General features: G+C 40.1%; 1 protein-coding gene across 1 annotated transcript in view; it reads right to left on the bottom strand.

Annotated features, from left to right (window-relative positions):
• Nucleotides 1-19,425, bottom strand: part of CACNA2D3 (calcium voltage-gated channel auxiliary subunit alpha2delta 3) — an 870,474-nt gene that overhangs the window by 154,700 nt on the left and 696,349 nt on the right. The window contains exons 26-27 of the mRNA XM_045192346.2: nucleotides 15,350-15,471; nucleotides 12,681-12,761 (exon numbers count right to left, since the gene is read on the bottom strand). Coding sequence (XP_045048281.1) covers nucleotides 12,681-12,761; nucleotides 15,350-15,471 — 203 coding nt within the window. The remainder of the gene's footprint in view (nucleotides 1-12,680; nucleotides 12,762-15,349; nucleotides 15,472-19,425) is intronic.

Here is a 19,425-nt window from a genome sequence, read left to right on the forward strand (position 1 = left end):
AACTAAACAAAAAAACAAAACAAGGAACCAAACTGAGACTGCAATTCTCAGACATGCGGGGCCTCAGGAAGCATGATATCTACACATCTCTTTAGAAAAAAATAACTTAATGATATACTTCAATTAATCAAGGAATGAATTATAAAAAGCAAGAGGAGAGGGTAGGGGGAAGAAGCGTGTGAGAAGAACTTAAAAATGTGGAAGTCATGCCATTAACATACCAGTGATAACCACTAAAAATCAGTTGAGAGAGTGAAGTCTCAATGGCTTTGCTAGTACGGCTACCAAACAATCCAAAGTCAATAATTTAAGAAATTTCTATATACCTGCTGCATGCCAGGTAATTTTATAGTATCAGAAATAAAAGAGAGAACAAGAAATATAAAGTATATGCCCATGGAACTTAACATCCAGCAGAAGGAGAACACAAAGAAATTAAAAATACACCAGCTGGTAAAAAATCAGGTGTGAGGGGCAGAGAGTTCTGGAGATATAGAAAAGGAAGGGTTTCTATTATATTTATGGAAAAAATATCTGAGCAGAGGCTTGAGAGAAATGATAAAGCCAGTGGTGAAGATATCTGGAGGAAAATTGTCCCAGGGAGAAGGCATAGCAGGTACAAAGGCCCTGAGATAGAAGTAAGTTTAGTGTATTTGAAGAGCTATAAAGAGGCAGTGTGGCCCTGGATGGGTGGCTCAGGTGGTTGAAGTGTCACCCATACACCAAAAAGGTTGTGAGTTTGCTTCCCAGTCAGGGCATATACCTAGGGTTTGTTCCCCAGTTGGGGCAGGTACAGGAGGCAACCAATCCATGTTTCTCTCTCACATTGATGTCTCTCTCTCTCCCCCTTCCTCTCTCCCTAAAATCAATAAACATATCTTCAGGTGAGGGTTAAAAGAAGGCAGTGTGGCTGTGGTTGAGTGGACAAAGGTAGAAGTAGAAAGAGCTGAGGTAAGAGATGACATTGAATGTACTTCCTGGTACTCATGCCCTTGTTTAATCATGTCTCTTTTTTTTTCTTCTGCCAAAGAAATATGAATAAAGTGATAACTGCCATTTCTGGATAGAAGCATTTAATTTTAGAATAAGCAGCCTGGAATGTAGGTATAGGATAGCCACCCATGAGAGTCACCTGTACCCATAAATATACTTTTTGAAAGAAAGAGATAAACTTTTGTTGTGTTAAGTTGCTTAGTTTTCAGGGATCTTTGTTGTTGCATGCTAACTTATTCTATCCTGACTAATACGCCACTTAGTGTACTTAAAAGAAAAAATGCCTCTACTAATTTAAAAATACTTATTAAAGTATTTTTTTCATGGCCCATTTCATAAACAAATATTTTGCTATCAAAATTAAAATAAAATAACTCTATTGAAAGTGAATCTATTACTGATCCGGTATTTAGTCTCAAGATCTTGGAATTATCTGTGATTTTTCAATCTTGATATTCATATTTAAAGGTTTGCTATGTTCTATTTATATCAGAAATGGAGAGTGAAAAAACTGGAAAACAAGAGCTTGTGGTTCTAATTCCTATTCTTTAAGTTGCTAACAGATGTTTTGGGGCAAGAGACTTATCATCATCTATATGTATCTGTTTCTTTTTTTTTTAATGAAAGTTGGGCTATGAGATCTTAAAATTTTTAGCTCTTACATTCTATGATATTAAAACGTTTATCAAGTGAAAATTTTTTTGTTTTGTTTTGTTTGTGCAATCCTCTCTCCCTCATGATGGGCTGCACCTAGTGACTTGCTCCTAACAAACACAGAATACAGCAAAAGTAGTAAGATACTACTTCCAAGAGTATATTACAAAAAACTCTGGCTTCCATCTTGCTCACTCTCTCTTGTTTGTTCTGATAGAAATCAACTAATACATAGTAAACTGGTGTTTGGAGGCATCCACATAGCAGAGAAGTAAGGGAGGCCTCTGGCCAACAACCAGTGAGGGACTAAGACCCTCAGTCCAACAACCTAGTAGGAATTGAATCCTGCTGATGATCACATGAGTGAATGTGGAGTTATCTCCTCTGCTTTTTGAACCTTCAGATGAGACCATAGCCCTCAACACTTTTATTGCAGCTTCATAAGAGACCCTGGGAACACCTTGCTTGCAGCTTTTGCAAGAGACCCTGAGCCACAGGACACAGCTTGGCTGCCCTCATTCTTCACCTGCTTCCTGACTCACAGAAATGGTAAGACAGTAAATGTTTGTAGTTTTAAGCTCCTAAAGAGTTGAAATAATTTGTTCTGAAGCAACAAATAACTACCACATGGACCATTGTGAGAATTTTGGCTTTTAATTCTAGGTAAATTGGGAAGTCAATAGAGTTTTAGATACAGGAGTGACATGATATTAATTATCTTTTAGTATGATTGCTGTGGCTCCTATGGAGGACAGTTTGAGGGTGGCCAGAGGTGGAAGAAGACAGAGGATCGAGTTGGAAGCCACTGCAGCAATCCAGGAGAGAGATAAGGGTGAACTAGCCCAGCAGGGCAGCATTGGAGGAACTGAGAATTGGTAAATTCTCCATATAATTTCAAGAAAAAAACAACAAGATTTATATATTGGTTGTGGATAAGAGCAAAATTCAAGAGTCAAGAATGACTTCAACATTCTGATGCAAACAAAGAGTAAAAACAATAAAAATGAGATTTTTGAGACAACTAGGAATTTAAAGACTTACTAGGTAATAGGTAGTTAGGAATTATTATTTTCAGGCAATGGTATTGTTATATTAAAACCAAAAGAACCTCTTACCCTTTAAAAATGTGTACTGAGATATTTATGGATAGATGATTTAATGATCAAGATTTAATTTAAACTAATATGGGTGGTGTGGAAGTGTGCTAGGGGTTGAAGGGCACAATGGCTGTGAAATTGATAGCTCCTGGGATTGAGTGAAGACACACGGAGGTTCTTTTTATGTTTTTGTTTACTTTTGAGTATATTCAATGTTACCCAAATAAATATAAAAAAATAATAACTTCAAGGTCTGTGGACTTCTGAATAACTAGTTTACTAGAAATACCTACATCAGCAAGACTGCAGAGGAAGAGTGGAGGGTGAGGATGTAAGTGGAATTGGAACTTCAACTTGGAATCTATTGCATCTGATAGGCCTATTTGAGAAGGAGTGAAGCTGTTGAGTAGTCAGCAGAGTAAAGTGAGAGAGGTCTGGCTTGTCATTAAAATGCCATGAATGATATGTAAAGCCTTGAGAGTAGATAGAAGGCACAGTTAGGGACCCTTGGGGCCCTGACACATTAACAATTAGGGATGTGAGTGGAATCAGCAAAGGAGACCCAGGAGAGGTAAGAAGCCAGCAATACTTCAAGGAGAACGTGGTCAACATGGACAAGACCTGCTGACACACCAAGAAAAAGAACATTTGAAGTTCAATTTTGGATTTGGTTATGTGGAAGTTATTGGCACCCTTGATGAGAAATGTTTCACTGTGGATAAAAACTGATTGGAGTAGATTCCGGAGAGAATGGAAGACAGGAAGTGGGGAGAAAGCATACAGCATAAAAGAGTGAGAAATACATAACACAAATAAAATAACATAACAAAAATAATTTGGGGTTAAAAACCTGAATATACCAGGAAAAAATCTGGAAGATGGTGGAGGAAGGCTAGTAAAGCAAAGGCATATAAAATGACCATGCCCTACATTTCAGAGAGATTTGTACACTCCCATATGCCTGAGCCTGGTCACATGTAATTTGGCCTTGAAGTAGAAATGACATTCAGATACTAATCCTGACCTCATGCAGATCTTTTCACCCAGAGTAGAACCAGGAGTTCTTGGTGAGTATGAAATTTGGGAAGCAGTGGGAATAAAAAGCCTTTGATCAACGCTGTCCCTTTCCCAGCATGGACTGACCAAAGCTTTTTCCATGAAGAAGGAAGTCTACAGACTGACTGACAAAGTGTTTATGCTCCTGATGCAATTGCTCATGCCCATCCCTTCTTCCCAGGGAGCAGAAAGACACACTAGTTCATTTATATTTTGCAGGCCTTTCACTTAGGATAAATCATATATATTATGATCTTAACCAAGGTCAAAATCCCAACAAGGTCACTAGGGGATTTGCCTGGATAACAGCACTTAAATAAATCCCCAAATCTCTCATGAGCCATGTGAGGAAAAAAAATCCCAGAAACTGTTTTCCACCAAAGCATGTGAGGGCATTTCCAATGTTCTACCAAGTATTATGCTGATTACACTGTTCAGAGGTTTATAAACTAGAGTGAAGATTAAGTAAATCACTGTCTTGACTGACAATGAGAACATATATTTTTAGAAAGCTTAGTTAGGATCTTAGATTGGGATTTCTGTGTAACCACACATACAAAAACATCAGGCACAACTGATGGACACCATCGGATACATGAAGCTCTATCTTCAACATCTACTTATATAGCCTCTGACTTAAATATCCACTTCCCTTCTATAAGAGAAAACGATGGTGAAAGGAGTGAACAAGTCAGCATTTTATGTTTTTTCAATGGACTGTGATGTATTTTCATCTAAGGCAGAGGTTGGCAAACTTTTTTATATAAGGGGCCAGGTACTATATATTTTTGGCTTTGTAGTCAACACAGTCTCTATCCAACTACCCAGCTCTGCCCCATTTAGCAGGAGGTGTCTATAGACAATGTAGGCATGACTTTGCATTTCAATAAAATGTTATTTACAAAAACAGCTGGAAGATATCTGACAAAGTACTTATATCCAGAATATATAAAAAACTCTTACACCTCAACAACAAAATGACAAATAATGTAATTTAAATATATGCAAAATGTCTGAATACACATTTCTCCAATGAAGATATGCAAGTGGCCAGAAAGCATATGAAAAGATGCTCAGCATAATTAGTCTTTAGGTAAGTACAAATCACTTCACGCCCACTAGAATGGTGAAAATGAAAAAAGAAAATAACAAGCGTTGATGAAGATGTGGAAATACTGTACCCATCATGCACTGCTGGTGGGATTGTAAAATAGTGCAGCTATTTTGGAAAACAGCTTGGCAGTTTGTCCAAATATCAAATACAGAATAATGTGACCCATCAGTTCCACTCCTAGGTGTTTACCCAAGAGAAATGAAAACATATGCACATGAAACTTGTACCTAAATGTTCATTCACATCAACTCATTAATAACAGCTAAAAAGTAGGAACAACCCAGATGCCTATCAACTGCAAAATGGATAAATAAAATTCTGTATATACGTACAATAGAATACCATTTGGCAATTAAAAAAAAGTATTGACACATGTTACAACATGGATGGACCTTGAAAACAGTAAGCTAAGAGAAAGAAACTGATCACAAAAGACCACATATTGTGTGATTTCATTTATCTGCAATGTCCTGAATAGGCAAACTCACAGAGACAGAAAGTAGAATGAATGGTGGTTTCCTGGGGCTGGGATGGGAAGTGGGATATTAAGAATGAGAGTGTGTGTATGGGTGATTCTTTTTAGGGTGTTGAAATTGTTCTAAAATTAGATCATGGTCATGGTTACACAGCTTTGTCAGTATACTAAATCCCAATAAACTATACACTTTAAATGAGTATTTCTTATGGTATATGAAATATATCTCAAGAAAACTGTAAATAAACAAAACAAGATAAAATAGGTGGCAACCTAGAATTACAGATTCCCATAACTATAGCTTGTCAACTTCTGTTTTAAGGCATAGGTACATGAAAGTGTGAGCCTCCAAGTTTTACTATGAAATGTGTCAAGATACTATAATGACATTCCCTATGCACGTTTTCACAGAGAACAGTGCGTAGCAATAAGCATTGGCTAGTGAGTGGTGGTGTATGTAACATATAGTCATTCTTAACAACATAACAACATCAATAATAATTTACTATAATAATAATAATAATAACCATTACTGAGCACTCAACTGTGAACACTTACCAAGTACTTTATATGTATAAAACTTTATTTTATATATATATATATATAAATATATATAAAATAGTCATTATATCTCTCAACAGGAACCAAAGTGGGCCCCTTAAAGCTAGATTGAATGTGAGTGCAAGAAATATTCAACTATTGGTTAATAATAAAACAAATATCAATCTTTAAAACTAGGCTGTTAGAAATCCAAAGTAGCAATCAACCTCATTTTGCAAACTTGAAAACTCAGGCCCAGAACAAGAGGGGACAATGGTCCTGTGTTTACGCTGATGTCCTGGGTTCACATTGGCTTTAATGTTCAAATCTCACCGTAACCACAGAAAGAGGGGTCTTAACTTGCCTATAGAGAACATATAAGCCAGGTATGAGGACCTGTTACCCTAAAATTCTGCTGCTATTTTTTAGAGGAGGGTGTGCTGGGGCTTTGACTCAGGTTTATAAAAGGATGATGACTCTTGAGAGTGAGTGTCCTGTGGAGTTAGCACAGAGGATCCAGTTTCTCAAAACTCTGCGCTATTTTTATTCCTGGAGCAGCAATTGTCACCATGCCTGTCACTGGCCACCATGGTATGTGGAGCAGCTGATCTACGTGGTCAACTCTAACTCAAATTCTGCTGCAGACTTGTAAGACAGCATGACCAGTAGCCATATCACTAATCTATGTCTATAAAGGTTGCTGTTGTCATTCCTACTGGCTTAGACCTCCTTTTGCCACTGCATTGCACCCATTTATCAGCTTTAAAAAAATGCCAAACACATAAAAAGCCCCATGTCATAACTGACAGTTAGAGCAAAGATTTGCCTTGGGTTTTCCACCTACCCTGGTTATTTGCCAACCTGCCCATCAGTCTTGCTTTTAGATCCCAGTAAATAGCCCCCAAACCTGAAAGACTCATTTGTGTCTCAGAGTAACCACCTAGAACATAGATGCAACATGTATGGGGGATCTTGTTCAAGATTCTTGGAGAAGTCTGTTCCCTTTGCCTGGAATGCTCTTCCCATAGATCTTTGCATAAGGGCTGCATCTCATTACTCAGGATTCTGCTCATGTCACCTCCTTACGGATGCATCCCCTGAGCCCCCACCCATGATCAGGAGAGGCACCAGTGCCACCACATACCCATACACAGGTATGTATGAACATGAGCATGCATACTGCCTTTGCCACTGCTGACCACACTACATCTCTTTATCCTGATCTACGTGTATTTTCTATAGAGCATTTATCATTACCAGAAGCTCCTTTTCTCTCCCTTCCTCCATTCAGGTGATGCTTATTTGTATCTCCCACACCAATGGAAGCTTCCATTGGTAGCACCTAGTGTCACTCAGTGTTCTCAGGGAGTGTGGCGCATTGGGGTGGAATGGTTCTTCATGGGGCAGCTGTCACCTCAGCCTCTGGTGATGGGATGCCAATAGTCTCCCCCATTCCACAATGCTCTCTGGGGTGCTTGTTCATAGCTGTGTCCCCAGCACTAGGTACACAGTAGGTGCTAGATGTGTATTTATTGAGTGGTTTAGTTAAAAATGAAGAAATGAAACAAGATCTTTCTGTAAATGAGACTATAAGGGAAAACATGGAATATGAAAGCACCAAGAGCTGGAGCTTCCTGCCAGTTTACACAGCATTTCTCAGTCTCCCGCCTACTGACACTTTGAACCAGGTAATTCTGCCTTGTAGGATGCTTAGCAGCATTCCTGACCTCCACCCACTAGATGCCAGTGGGTAGCTCTTCCTTACCACATGTGAGAAAAACGTTTCTAGATAGAAAAACATTTCTAGATTGTCAAATATCTACTGGGGGGGGGGGGCGGAAATTGCCCCCAGTTGAGAACTACTAGTTTAATCAATAAGTATTAATTTCTGCCAAGACAAAAAGAGTCCATTTGTAAAGATCCAGCAAAGCAGAGGTTTATCCATGCAGACTGGGTACATGATCCTGACATACTATTTAACTCACATATACCAAATCTGTGAAATCCCACCAATGAAATGGTGTCAAGCTGAATGTTTGCCTACACCATTTGCCAATATTACTCATCCAATACTAATGAAGAGTCCATATTGAATAGTACATTCAGTTTAAATAACACCTAGCTGACAACAGCTAATGGTCAATGATGTTAATCAATCTCTCTCCTGATTAGCTAGTTAAAATGTAATATTTTTCCTATCACCAAGCATTTCTCTTTATCACGCTGCCTAGAATTATGCAAATGACACCACATAACCTGCACTTTCAAATTTCCTCCTTTGAATGAATTAATGTATCTAATGTGGCCTGTATTCTTTGCAAAGGAACAGACTGGCAGATCAGAGCTCCCTGCTCCATCCGCCCCTCAATTTGCTAAAATTAATCGAATTTTACATTTAAACAGGTAAAATGTTGGCAAGTAAATTATACCTGGAAAAAAGCTGTTTTAAAATCTTCTATAAAAATCTAATGCCTCTAATATCTATAATCTCTTTCTGCTGCTGCTGAGACCAGCTCTTTCAAGCATCACGTTTTATGCTTGGACCTCAGACAAGACATCTGCTAATGCAGAGGTAACTACTGTGTTTATGTGATTGCCATTGGAATGGGACACTAAACAGTTTTCATCCCTTAAAATACCCAAGTTGGTCTGTTACTATATGTTACTCACATATTACTATAGTGAGGATTGGCGTTTTAGCTGCTGAGTATCTCCCTTAGCATTTTGCTCAAGCACTGTGCCCCCACTGCCTGGAGAATAGATTTCACAAGCTTACGTACCTACATACGACAGGTAACAATGAACCCCATCTTCCTGGAGCCATTTGTTCAGTCAATGTTTTAGACAAATTTACCACATGTCAGCCCTTATACTATGAATAACAAGATGAGTGGGACAGTCCTTATTTTTGGAGAGTTTACAATTTATTTAAGAAATCAAACTGAAACACTTTGGGGAGAGATTTTAGATTTTGATACGTTAAAATTTACATTGTAAAGCAAATGGAAATAATTTGGAATTTGTTGTCTATTATTTTAAAAATCCAGAAATCTGACCTTAACAAAAATTGAGATTGGGTATTTTGTATTTGTCAGAAGGAAGATTCTAGAAGGAGAATAGGAAGGTCAGACAAACACTCCATGAAAAGGAAGAAGTTCCCCTCATGGTTACACCTTCCAACTTGTCTCAGTTCCTCCCTGTTGTTTATTCCTCTTCTTCTGCAGGTCATTCCCATTCACATAGAGAGGAAGCAGAGCCTACGACTATTAGTCACCATGACCTGGTCTCTCCATTGAGAGTAAATGGAGAGTTAATGCCATTATCTGGGCAATTTATGAAACTCAAGTCATAATAACTACATAAGGGCAGAACAGGTTTCTACAAGTTTAATCCAATTTATAGAATTCCTATCAAGGATTGTTCCACTATGTTTCAGGTGCTCCATTGTGTTATACTGTGAGGGACATAAGATGAATAAAACAAAGTCTTTGACCTCTAGAACCTTCTAGATAATTAGTTAGCTTTTCAATTCACTTGCCTTGTGTAGATATGGCTTATTAATAACTTATTGAATACAATGCAGTCTCTGGGGCAAGGAAGAGTATGTCATTTATAAAGTCTGGTTATTATTTATTTATATCTAGAGTATCTGGTAAAAGCAATAGATCAGAAAATTTTCATTGAATAAATGAGGGAATCAATAGACATGCTGCCAATGTAGAGAGAAAAATGGGTTATTCCAAATCTTCACATTTTTATACATCTTCATATACAGGTATCATCTTGTTCAGTTTCTCATTCCATCCTCAAGTCAACCCAGAGTAAGGTGATAGAGGTAATGATCTCAATCTGATTTTACACTGATCTTCAGAGATCTAAGACCACACGTTTAGTAAGATATAGAGCGAGTGACAAATCTATGTGGACCTTACAATCCAAGGTTTGCATTCCCAACAATGACAGAAAAATGGATTAGGGGTGTGACATACACAGAAGGTCCCAGGGCTGGAAAGACTTGGGATGTCAAAGACAATGTCCTACCTCTTCTCCCTTTGCAGTGGGAAAGCAATAAAAAAACATTCAGCATACCAGTGGCAGCTGGAGAGCTGGCAGGTTCCTCAAGAGAAGCACTGTAAGCAATGTCATAGGCTGAGAAGATGGATGGGGCCCATTTATGCACTGGGGCTGACACATAAATGGAGTCCTGCCCAGTTTGACTGCCCTTTCTTCAAAGATGTCATTGACAGATGAGTATCTAAATGCTTTTGTTTAAAATTGAAAACAAGAAAAAAAAAGTAAGAAGGGAATAAAACAAAACAAAACAAGAATCTCTTTCTATTCCAAACAGACACATGTAGCCAAGGAACATGAGAATACCAGATCAGGTCTGGGAGCCATGCTGGCCTTTCAAAGTCCTCCTTGATAATTATTTGCAAAATTGTACACCTTTCTTTTCAGATAAATTTCAATTTAACACAAGGATTTCATTGAAACCCCAAATGACTGCCAGTTGGCTGGATCCCATCTACTATTGTAGGCACACTGGTGGGGGACAAGCCTGCTCACATATTCCATGTTCACCTGCCAAAACCAGGCTTCTTCCCCAATTAAAATGGCCTTTTTTATTTTAGAGTGGTAAACAATGTCTACTTAATTTGAGGAAAATACACAGAAGAAAGTTACAGAACCTAATCACACAGTGACATGATGGGTGAGTCAGAATCAATGAAACTGGAGGGAAGTGCTGAAGAGGCCACTCTCCTTCTAAAGACAGAAAGGTCCTCCTGAGGTCATTGTCATCATGGTGTTGCAGCTGTGGCAGCCTTCAAGATCACACTGAGCAAATCTGTTTTATCTTATGCCTACCAAACACACTGAGAAAAAGGAAGGTTAATAATCGCCAGATTTAAAAGGTAAGAACTAAATACAGTTCCTCAGATAACCTTGCTACTTTATCTTGCTCTGTAATTATTTTTTGAAAATGAGGGTCAGTTGACACTTACTGAGCAGCAATAAACAGGAGGACATGTCTTCTACCCACTCAAGGTGGTCTCTGGCCAGCTGTTTAACTCAACAGTAGACCGGCAAACCCTTTGGAAAAGTTACATTCTCCTCCAGACTGGATGTATAGTACCTAGGCTGAGACCATGTTTTACCCTTATTCAGCCAAATACACATTTATGATGTATGAGATGCTTAGAAACATCTGGGCATAGTTTAATGAACTTGGACAGAAGTGGCTTGGAAGGGCATAGTCATCTCAGGGTCAACACAGAACATTCTTTGGGGTGACTGAATGAGAAACCCAAGGAGAAGGTTTTAAAAAGAAATTTCAAACAGAGAGACAGACAGTGTTGGTCAGACCATGTCACTGACTGGTGCTGCGTGTGGCACCAGGTGCAGGGAGATAACATGCCTCCAGAACTAGCTGGCTGGGCAGCCTGGAGGTTAGCAAATCTGACCTCTTTTAAGCACAAATAAACCTTGCTGAGTTAAAATAATGATCCTGTCTCCTAGTTTCCTCAAGGAACATGAGACGCTAAGTGACAAAATTTGAAGACAGCAGCCATGAATCTTCAGAGTCTTTATCTCCTGGCTGATTAGTTACAGGTCTGCCTAGTTCAAGATGAGCTATAGGTCCATACATAAGACTGTCTTACTTGGTATACCCAATAATCCATATATTTATGGGGACAGTTATAGGCAACTGTCCCCAAACCTTTCAATACCTGTTAATATAATTAGGATATATAGGCTTAAATCAGAAATAAAGTGAGAAAAAAACCCCTGGTGTTTCCTAGCCAAAGAATAACCACTTCAAACCCATCTGCTCTATTTGCATTCTTTTCCACAAACATTTGAGAAGATGCAGAAGTTGATATTCAAAGCTACCCTTCAGTACAACTTGTTGAGGGAGGCTGCTCCAAAACAAAAATCACTCCCCTTGGTAAATCTAGATAATATCAGGATGGAACTTGGAAAGTCTTACCCCACCATCAACGAACGGATTCAACAATTATTTATCAGAAATAGATGATGTGCCAGACAAGCTTTTAAGCTCCATTTTTCCTAGCAGCTGTCCTCCAAGGAGGGCGTGTGGCAGTTTCTGGCCCTTTAGGCCAAATACCACCAGTTAAAGTTCCCAGACAGCCACAGATATCTACTGACACTCCTGAGAGCCAAAGAGATGGGAAAAGCCAGAAACAGGTTTTCTTTTTTTCTTTTTCTTCTTCTTTTTTTTTACAATTCAAGATCTCAATTGCAAAATGTTTTGGCTTTTTCAAACCTAGCACCTGCAGATACATTTAACTCTAATTCCTCAGGGGGATTAGGGTGATGAAAATCTCAGGCTCACTGGAGAAGGGAACATTTTGGCTTGTATTTGCCTAAAACAAGCCCACAATCTCCTTGTAATACTCAGTGTGATCCCAATGATGTAAGAGTGTGAGATCAGGCGCTTACTTTAAATGAGCATGCTACCCACTGCTGGGAAAGTCTCCTCTGCACACACCAACATTTCTTACTGGCTCAGAGTTTAAGAATAGAAGTCCTGGGAAAGATTTCTGTTTTCCTATCAAATACAACCAGCTGTCAGAGCTTTGGATTGGAGGAGATGACATCAAGATAAAAAGGGAGTAATTTAATTTTTTTCCTTTGAAAACAAACTTTCTGGTACGTAGAAGTAGTTGACTGGCCAGATAAGTGGATGCCTTGCTTATTTTATATTCATCGATTGAAATCCACTGTCTACCTGCCACCACGGGAGATTTCCGTTCATCCAGGAGCTGGATGGAGGTACTCGCTGTCACCACATTGCTTTTGTTGACTGTTCCTATAAGAAAAAAAAAACAAAAATGGAGACAGGTCTAGAGCACATGTTAAGAGAGTAATCGTATTGACTCCCAGCCACCAGTGCTGCAGATGGTGCTGGGGCTCACTTCCCAGAACCCAGAGCTGGCCTGCTGTCTGCACAGGTGCTGGGTAGCCTTCCTCCCCACTAGAGGATCAACACTCCGAGTCGTGGCCACCTACACTGGGGAATGTTCAGCCTCTTCCCATCAAAATTATTGACCACCATGGAGGGAGCACATTTTTTTTTCTAATTTGTGGTTACTAATTGCAGTGTTTACTTGTGTCAGTAATCATATTTATATTGCCTTTCTAAATATAGCCATGGAGAGCTGCATGAGATAAAGTTTTGAAATTATTTTACAAGAAGTTGAGAACTTTAGATCTGATTTGTTAGTTAAAACTTCACTGAATTATAAATTTCTAATTGTAAATCCAGCTTTTTCTTAGCAAAACCATTCTAAACATGGATAGAATTGGAACGCAATTCTTATTCTTTTTAATGTGCTAACAATAAGGCATTAGTGTTAAGAGATTTTTAATTACTAATAATGGTTCCAATAGTCATGAATTAAAAGATGCTGAGCACAAATTCCTAGCCAGTTCCTGCCTTATAAAAGAAGTTCAATGAATGTGAGTTAAACGGAATTTAGAAGCAGAAAAAAGGCAGACCTGAATTTGAATGCCCTTATGACCAGAACAATTGAGAATTTATCCTGGACCAAGTCTGAGCATTAATGAAAACCAGCTTGTTTTCCAGTGTGTACAGGAATAACAATAAAAAACTAAAAAAAAAATACACAGTCACAAAAATGGGAGAGCGCTCTCTGCTACAGCACTGGTGATTTTTAACATCTTCCCCTAAATCTAAAAGAGCCATGAAATCTTGTAAGATATTATGTCATCCATAACTTTACCATGAAAAAGGTAGATTCTTTTCATTACATGATTTCATTGAAAGTTAAATGAAAACACCACTTGCCAAAAGCCAATTAGGCAACAGCCTTAATCAGAATTTGTTTTTTTCAGACATAATTCTTTGTAGGAAAAACGATGAATAATAACCAAGCAAACTGAAACGACAGGCCATCCAACACATGCACACACACACACAGCACTTTTGGGGGTGCTCACATCTCCCACAGCTTCTTTTGGTCCAGTTTTGGGCAAAAGTTACTCTGTCACAAAGAATAACTTAGTGATTCCAGTTCAGGTCTATTAAGCTAAGTTTTTTTTTTTCTTTAGAGGACTATGAAAAAGAAAGTATTAGGTGACTACATGATAGAAGAAGACATTATTGTAGGTTTGCAGCAGAATGAGAAGGTCCACAGTCTTATTTGACATGTTCAGCAATGAAGTGTGATACTAATAACAAAAAGAAGGAGCTCTAGTCTAGAAATTTATGTTTTAGAACATACATGTATATGGTCATGTGTACACATAGGCCTGTCAGCGAAGGAGCACAGACTCCAAGAATCTCAGATCAAATGGAACCTATTAATAATGTTGTCAAAAATCTCACCCAGAAGGGGAATGTCTATAGTAACATTTCACCCTTTCTTAAATATCTTCATTAATGAGGGACCTTTTTTATAATGAGTCCATTCAACTGATTATTAGATAACTCTCATCATCATGTCTTATGCAGATTTCAAAAGAACCTTTTCTGAAGGTGTTTTCATTCATGGAAATGAAATGAAGGGTCTTTGACACTCAGCATTCAAGAGCCTCCATTAGGGTTGACTTGAGAATGTTTGTATGAGGTTAATGCAAAAGGCCCTGATATAAAACATAAGTTCAGACTGAACTGTCCGGAGCAATCCAAGTTCACAGAGCTGGGTCTTATTCATCTCTGACGTTTCCATGATGCACAGAGCCTGACACAGAATGAACACTGACAATATTGGATGCATGAGACAAGAAAAAGCCAAGGACAATTGGAAAGCATTTCTGGTCTGGCTTGCTGCTACAACTGGGGTTGGAATAAGACAGTGTGCTGTTCTTTTCTGGGGGAGGCTGACCTTATTTTTTTGTATAATATCATAAAATCTTAGGACTGAAAAAATCATTGGCTACATGCCCCCCATTGGTCACTGCAGCCTTCTGTCAGGAGAGCAAAGGCTATACAAACTCTTAGTCTTTACTCCTGCATGTTGATTTAAATCAGTTCCATGCTGATGGGGAGCTGTGGGCCTCCAAAGTGATGTGACTTGCTGAAGGTTTTGGCAAAGGATGTTATGCCTGCCTGAACTTTCTTTAAATAGGGCTATGACAGCATTTAAAAAAATCTTCTGAGAAGTCTGTATTTAAATTCCACATGGTACAGAATAATGGTCCTACTTTTGAAATGCTTATTGCAAAACCTGGCTAAGTAAGAAGAGCTTCATTTAATTGGGGGCTGTTACACTTATACAACAGGTCACTGGTTCAGCACTGGGCTGATATTCAGCACTGGCTCTCAAGGCTGACTTTGGCTCCCCTCAGCATTCAGCAGATCCCTCATACTCTGCAGGCAATGCCCTGGCGAGCAGGACCTAATGACAGAGCCCTACCTCCAACAAGGACACCCACCTGTGCTGAAGGGGATGGAGTAGACAAAGCTCCCTGGAATCTGCTCAGCAGCTCTTCGGTACCAAAGAGGGAAATGGTCTGCATTAAAAATGTTCTCCTTGTCTCCAGCTTTCAGGAAGTCCCTTGAAATGGAAAGGAGTAAGAAGAGCACAGTACCTCTCAGGCAAGGAAAAGCCAGACCCGGGTGCACCCCAACAGACAGCCTTTGTCAGATAAAAACAGTGTTTGCCTTTAGAACCCCAACCTGCCTTTCTCACAGGGCCTGTGCACCTAGATGTACCTCCGATGATTCAGAAATATCTTGCAGAGCCCTGGCAATCAAAACCCCAGTGGGTGAAATTATTTTTCCTAGTATATCTAGTGAATTAACAGAGCCTCCAGAAATCATATCAGAAGACCAAAGGGTAGTCAACAATTTTTGTCTTGCCTTAAAATCTACCACATGGACACAGTTGGTCCTCAGAAGGACCTACTTCTTAAGTAGATCTCACTCTTCCTAGAAAAAGTGTAAAGGAGGTAAAGTGGGCCCACGTGGGGATCTTTGTGACCTTCTTCCCTCTTCCCTGCTCTCCAGCCAAACAGGACTGCTGCCAGTCCCTCCGTCAGTCCTACACCATCCCTGCCTATGGGGCGCCTTCTTTCTGGAAGGCTACATGCACTCTCCCTCCTTCCCATCAAAGTCTTACTCATTTCAAGGAGTGCCTCAAATACCACCTACCACACAAATCCACAAAGTCCCATGCATGTGCTTGCCCCACACCAGGGCCCACAGCCTCAGTTCTTCACACACAGTCTTCCTTTCCCTCAGCTTTATCTGCACAATTTTCATGCCTCCATCCCAAGCCTCCCAAGATCTTTGAGAAAAGGAGCTTTTGTTCACGTTTTTCCGTTCTTCCACGGCCCTAAATGTAATGAAGTCCCAATGAGAGTTTCTTGCTTGAGTTATCAATAAAGAGTCACATTTACTCTCCAGCACCTGAGTGCTTGGTTTTGGCTGATAGGGTCCCCCTCAGGGGAGGAAATGACTGTCTGGTTAGTCCACACTCTGCAAAGATCGTTCAGGAAGGGAGACCAATCAGGGGACAAAGTGTATGCAGGGAAAAGGCCACTAGTTGACCCAGAAATGGCACCATTTTCAATCCAGCCATTTGCAGCATTGAGTTAGATCATCCGACCATGGAGAGGAATACTCAGATATTCTCTATTGTCGCATCATGGTCAAATTTATGTGCTAAACTGTAACTCATTGGTTATTTGAAACTACTTGAGCTTGGCATCCAGTTTAGGAGAGCATTCTATAGTTTTAGGGGACGGCCAACCTGTGATCCCTTGATCTCTTCCAAAGATGCAGGACTCACTCCTTCGACACGAAGCCCATGCTGTCAGGGGCCACCCTCAGAGTTCCTAGCACTGAACTGTGCCTCTCTGGAACTCATGCTGGCACATCCTAATTCCTCCCTAAGGGCAGAGACCTTATTTTTCTTGACATTCCCACATCCTACCATTCATTAGGTGCTTTGTACATGCTTAATGATCACAGAATGTATCAAATCTCATCCAGATAAGAACATCTCAAGTAGTAAAGACATTTTGCTACATCTTTTCTAAATAATAGTTCTTAGTTCTTTCAAATCCCTCAAAAGTATGAGCATCTTTTTTTGTAAGGGCTCTATTTGGTTAACACCCCTATGAACTTCTAAGCTACTGGACCTGGACATAGTAGACCAAAAATGGTCTGACCTTGCTGCCTATATCTGCTTACTGATTCTCACCAACAGGAAGATGCTCCAGAAATTAAAATCTTATTTTTTTAAGCTGGAAAAAGCACTCTGCTCTTATTCAGCAGGCCAGCTTTGAAGCCATGAGCAAGACTGAAAGTGTACAGAGACCCCTGGGCTCTGTAGAATGCTGGGTGTGGGGAGTTCCTGGACTGGCAGCACGGACAGCACCTCTTGGCTCTGCTGTACTGCACTAGGTTGTTTTCTGATTCTAAAATCATAAGGCTTCACAAAAATTGAAATGTGAGCTTTTTCATTTTTTCTTTGGGGATGAGGGTCTTCATAAGCCTCCTTGAAGAGGCATGGGAAGGAGACAGTTACCCATCCCTGGGTGGAATGAACACCTGCTTCCACACTCAGCCACAGGCACAGTCATGACATGTTCTGTTGTGTCACTTCTGGTCATTGGGAAGATGCACATAACCACTGGAACAAGGTGCCCTTGACATGCAGGTGTTGTAGTGGGCCCTTCTGTAGTCATTTGGACTGTATGATGGAGACATTCAGGCTTTGGGGATGGCAGGTGATAGGTCTGGAACATGGTACCTCTGGGTGCCTGATGCCTGCTGGGTAGAACCAGACCATGCTGGAGGCTGGGGCAGCCCGCAGGAGCCCGCAGTGCTCTGCTGTGAATGTGAGAGGCTCTGGTTGCCAGGACACCTTGGGGGGCCTGACAACTACCAAGCAGTGATTCAGAGGGAAGCAGGAAGGAGAGATCTGATTCCACAGAATCTCTGAAAACGCTCTCAAGGAAGATAAACACTTCTGGGTGAGGTAAAAGCCTTCTTCTGTGTCCTAGGGGCTGTTGTGGTATCGTGTAAGATAGGTCTAGGTGTCAGGCAGAGCTGAATGACCTTGAGTGAGTTACTTGAGTCAGTTACTGAGTCTCATCTACAAAACGAGAATAGTAATATTACACTTACCAGGATACCATCAGATTACACAGCACTTCAAATCAGAGGGCTATGTAAACTGAAAATGGCTCGAACAAATACATGGGATTCTTAAAGCCCAGGAGCTTCTTTCATTCTCTGTGGGTCAAATGGGTGTCGTAAAGTGCTCATATCTGAAAGTTAGGACTGTGGGAGAAGGAGAGCAGTAACTGCAGTGTGGAGGCTCACATCACTGGGTGCTGTGCATGCTACTGTAATATGAGGCCACATTCAGAATATGCTGTAAATATGGGGGTTGATGACAGGTTATGGAGGCCATGAACTATAATGGAAATGCTTCCAAGAGCAGACGGTGGGGATAGGAGATGGAACCCCAGTATAGGAGGCTGATGATAGTGTAAGTTAGCTCTGGGATGGGAACTTTGTATCTAGTACTCTCCCCCAAATTTTGAACTCTTTCTTGTATACCCTTTAAAAAAAGAAATTCTAAAAGCTTTCTAGCCCTAGGTAATAGAGTGTATCCAATTAATTGGGTCTCAGTGAAGACCATCTGATTGGAGCAGGTAGGCAGGTCTAAGACCCTAAGACAACAGAACTCAAGGTACCTCTATATGAATCAATGATATATTTTTTTTAAGACAAATGAATTATTTCATCCATTTAGATATCTAATGAGTGCTCACTCTGAGTCACTGTAATATCACAGAGACTAGAACTCATAGCTGTGTATGAGTTTCTAGCTTCCCAAAGCAGTTTCATATCTATGAGTTTTGGGTCCTCACAGTAACTCAGGGAGATCATCATCCCATTTTTCAGATGCACAGAGTGAAAGCAATGAGTGAGACAAGCCAGGTGCACATCTCAGCAACCCGAGCATCATGTGGCCATCTTTCAACTTCCATGACAGCCCGGGTAACAGGCTAGCAAGATGCCACGTTCTGTGGTTGTTATTTTCTTGTTTGTTTGTTTTGATATCAAAACAAGCAACACCCTTCATCTCTGAGCATTAGACAATCTACCCTTGTGTTTCCCATTGCCTTTCTGGATCCTAAAAGGAGAAGGTGATGTGTATCTGAACACTTCTATTTCTTTCTAGAACTTGCCCTCTAGAAAAATAACTGTTCAAGGGTAAAGGGTAAATGAGGGCTTGAAAAAATAAAGTCACAACTATACTCAGCTTCCTAAATGACAAATTTGAGATGCTGAGACAGAGAGTCCTTGAATAGGAATAAAAAGCAAGTCCACAGATCATCTAAAAATCTATCAACCTGCCAGACACCAGACTTGGATTTATGAGGTTGTCTAGTGGTGTCAGGACCTCATCTAACAGAGGCAAGAGCACTGCTGAACTGAGCTTGATGGAAAAGAACCCCCGCTGGGTCACTAACTCTTGGTTGTTCACCCC

The sequence above is a fragment of the Desmodus rotundus genome, chromosome 8, assembly GCF_022682495.2.
Source record: "Desmodus rotundus isolate HL8 chromosome 8, HLdesRot8A.1, whole genome shotgun sequence".
NCBI lineage: Eukaryota > Metazoa > Chordata > Mammalia > Chiroptera > Phyllostomidae > Desmodus > Desmodus rotundus.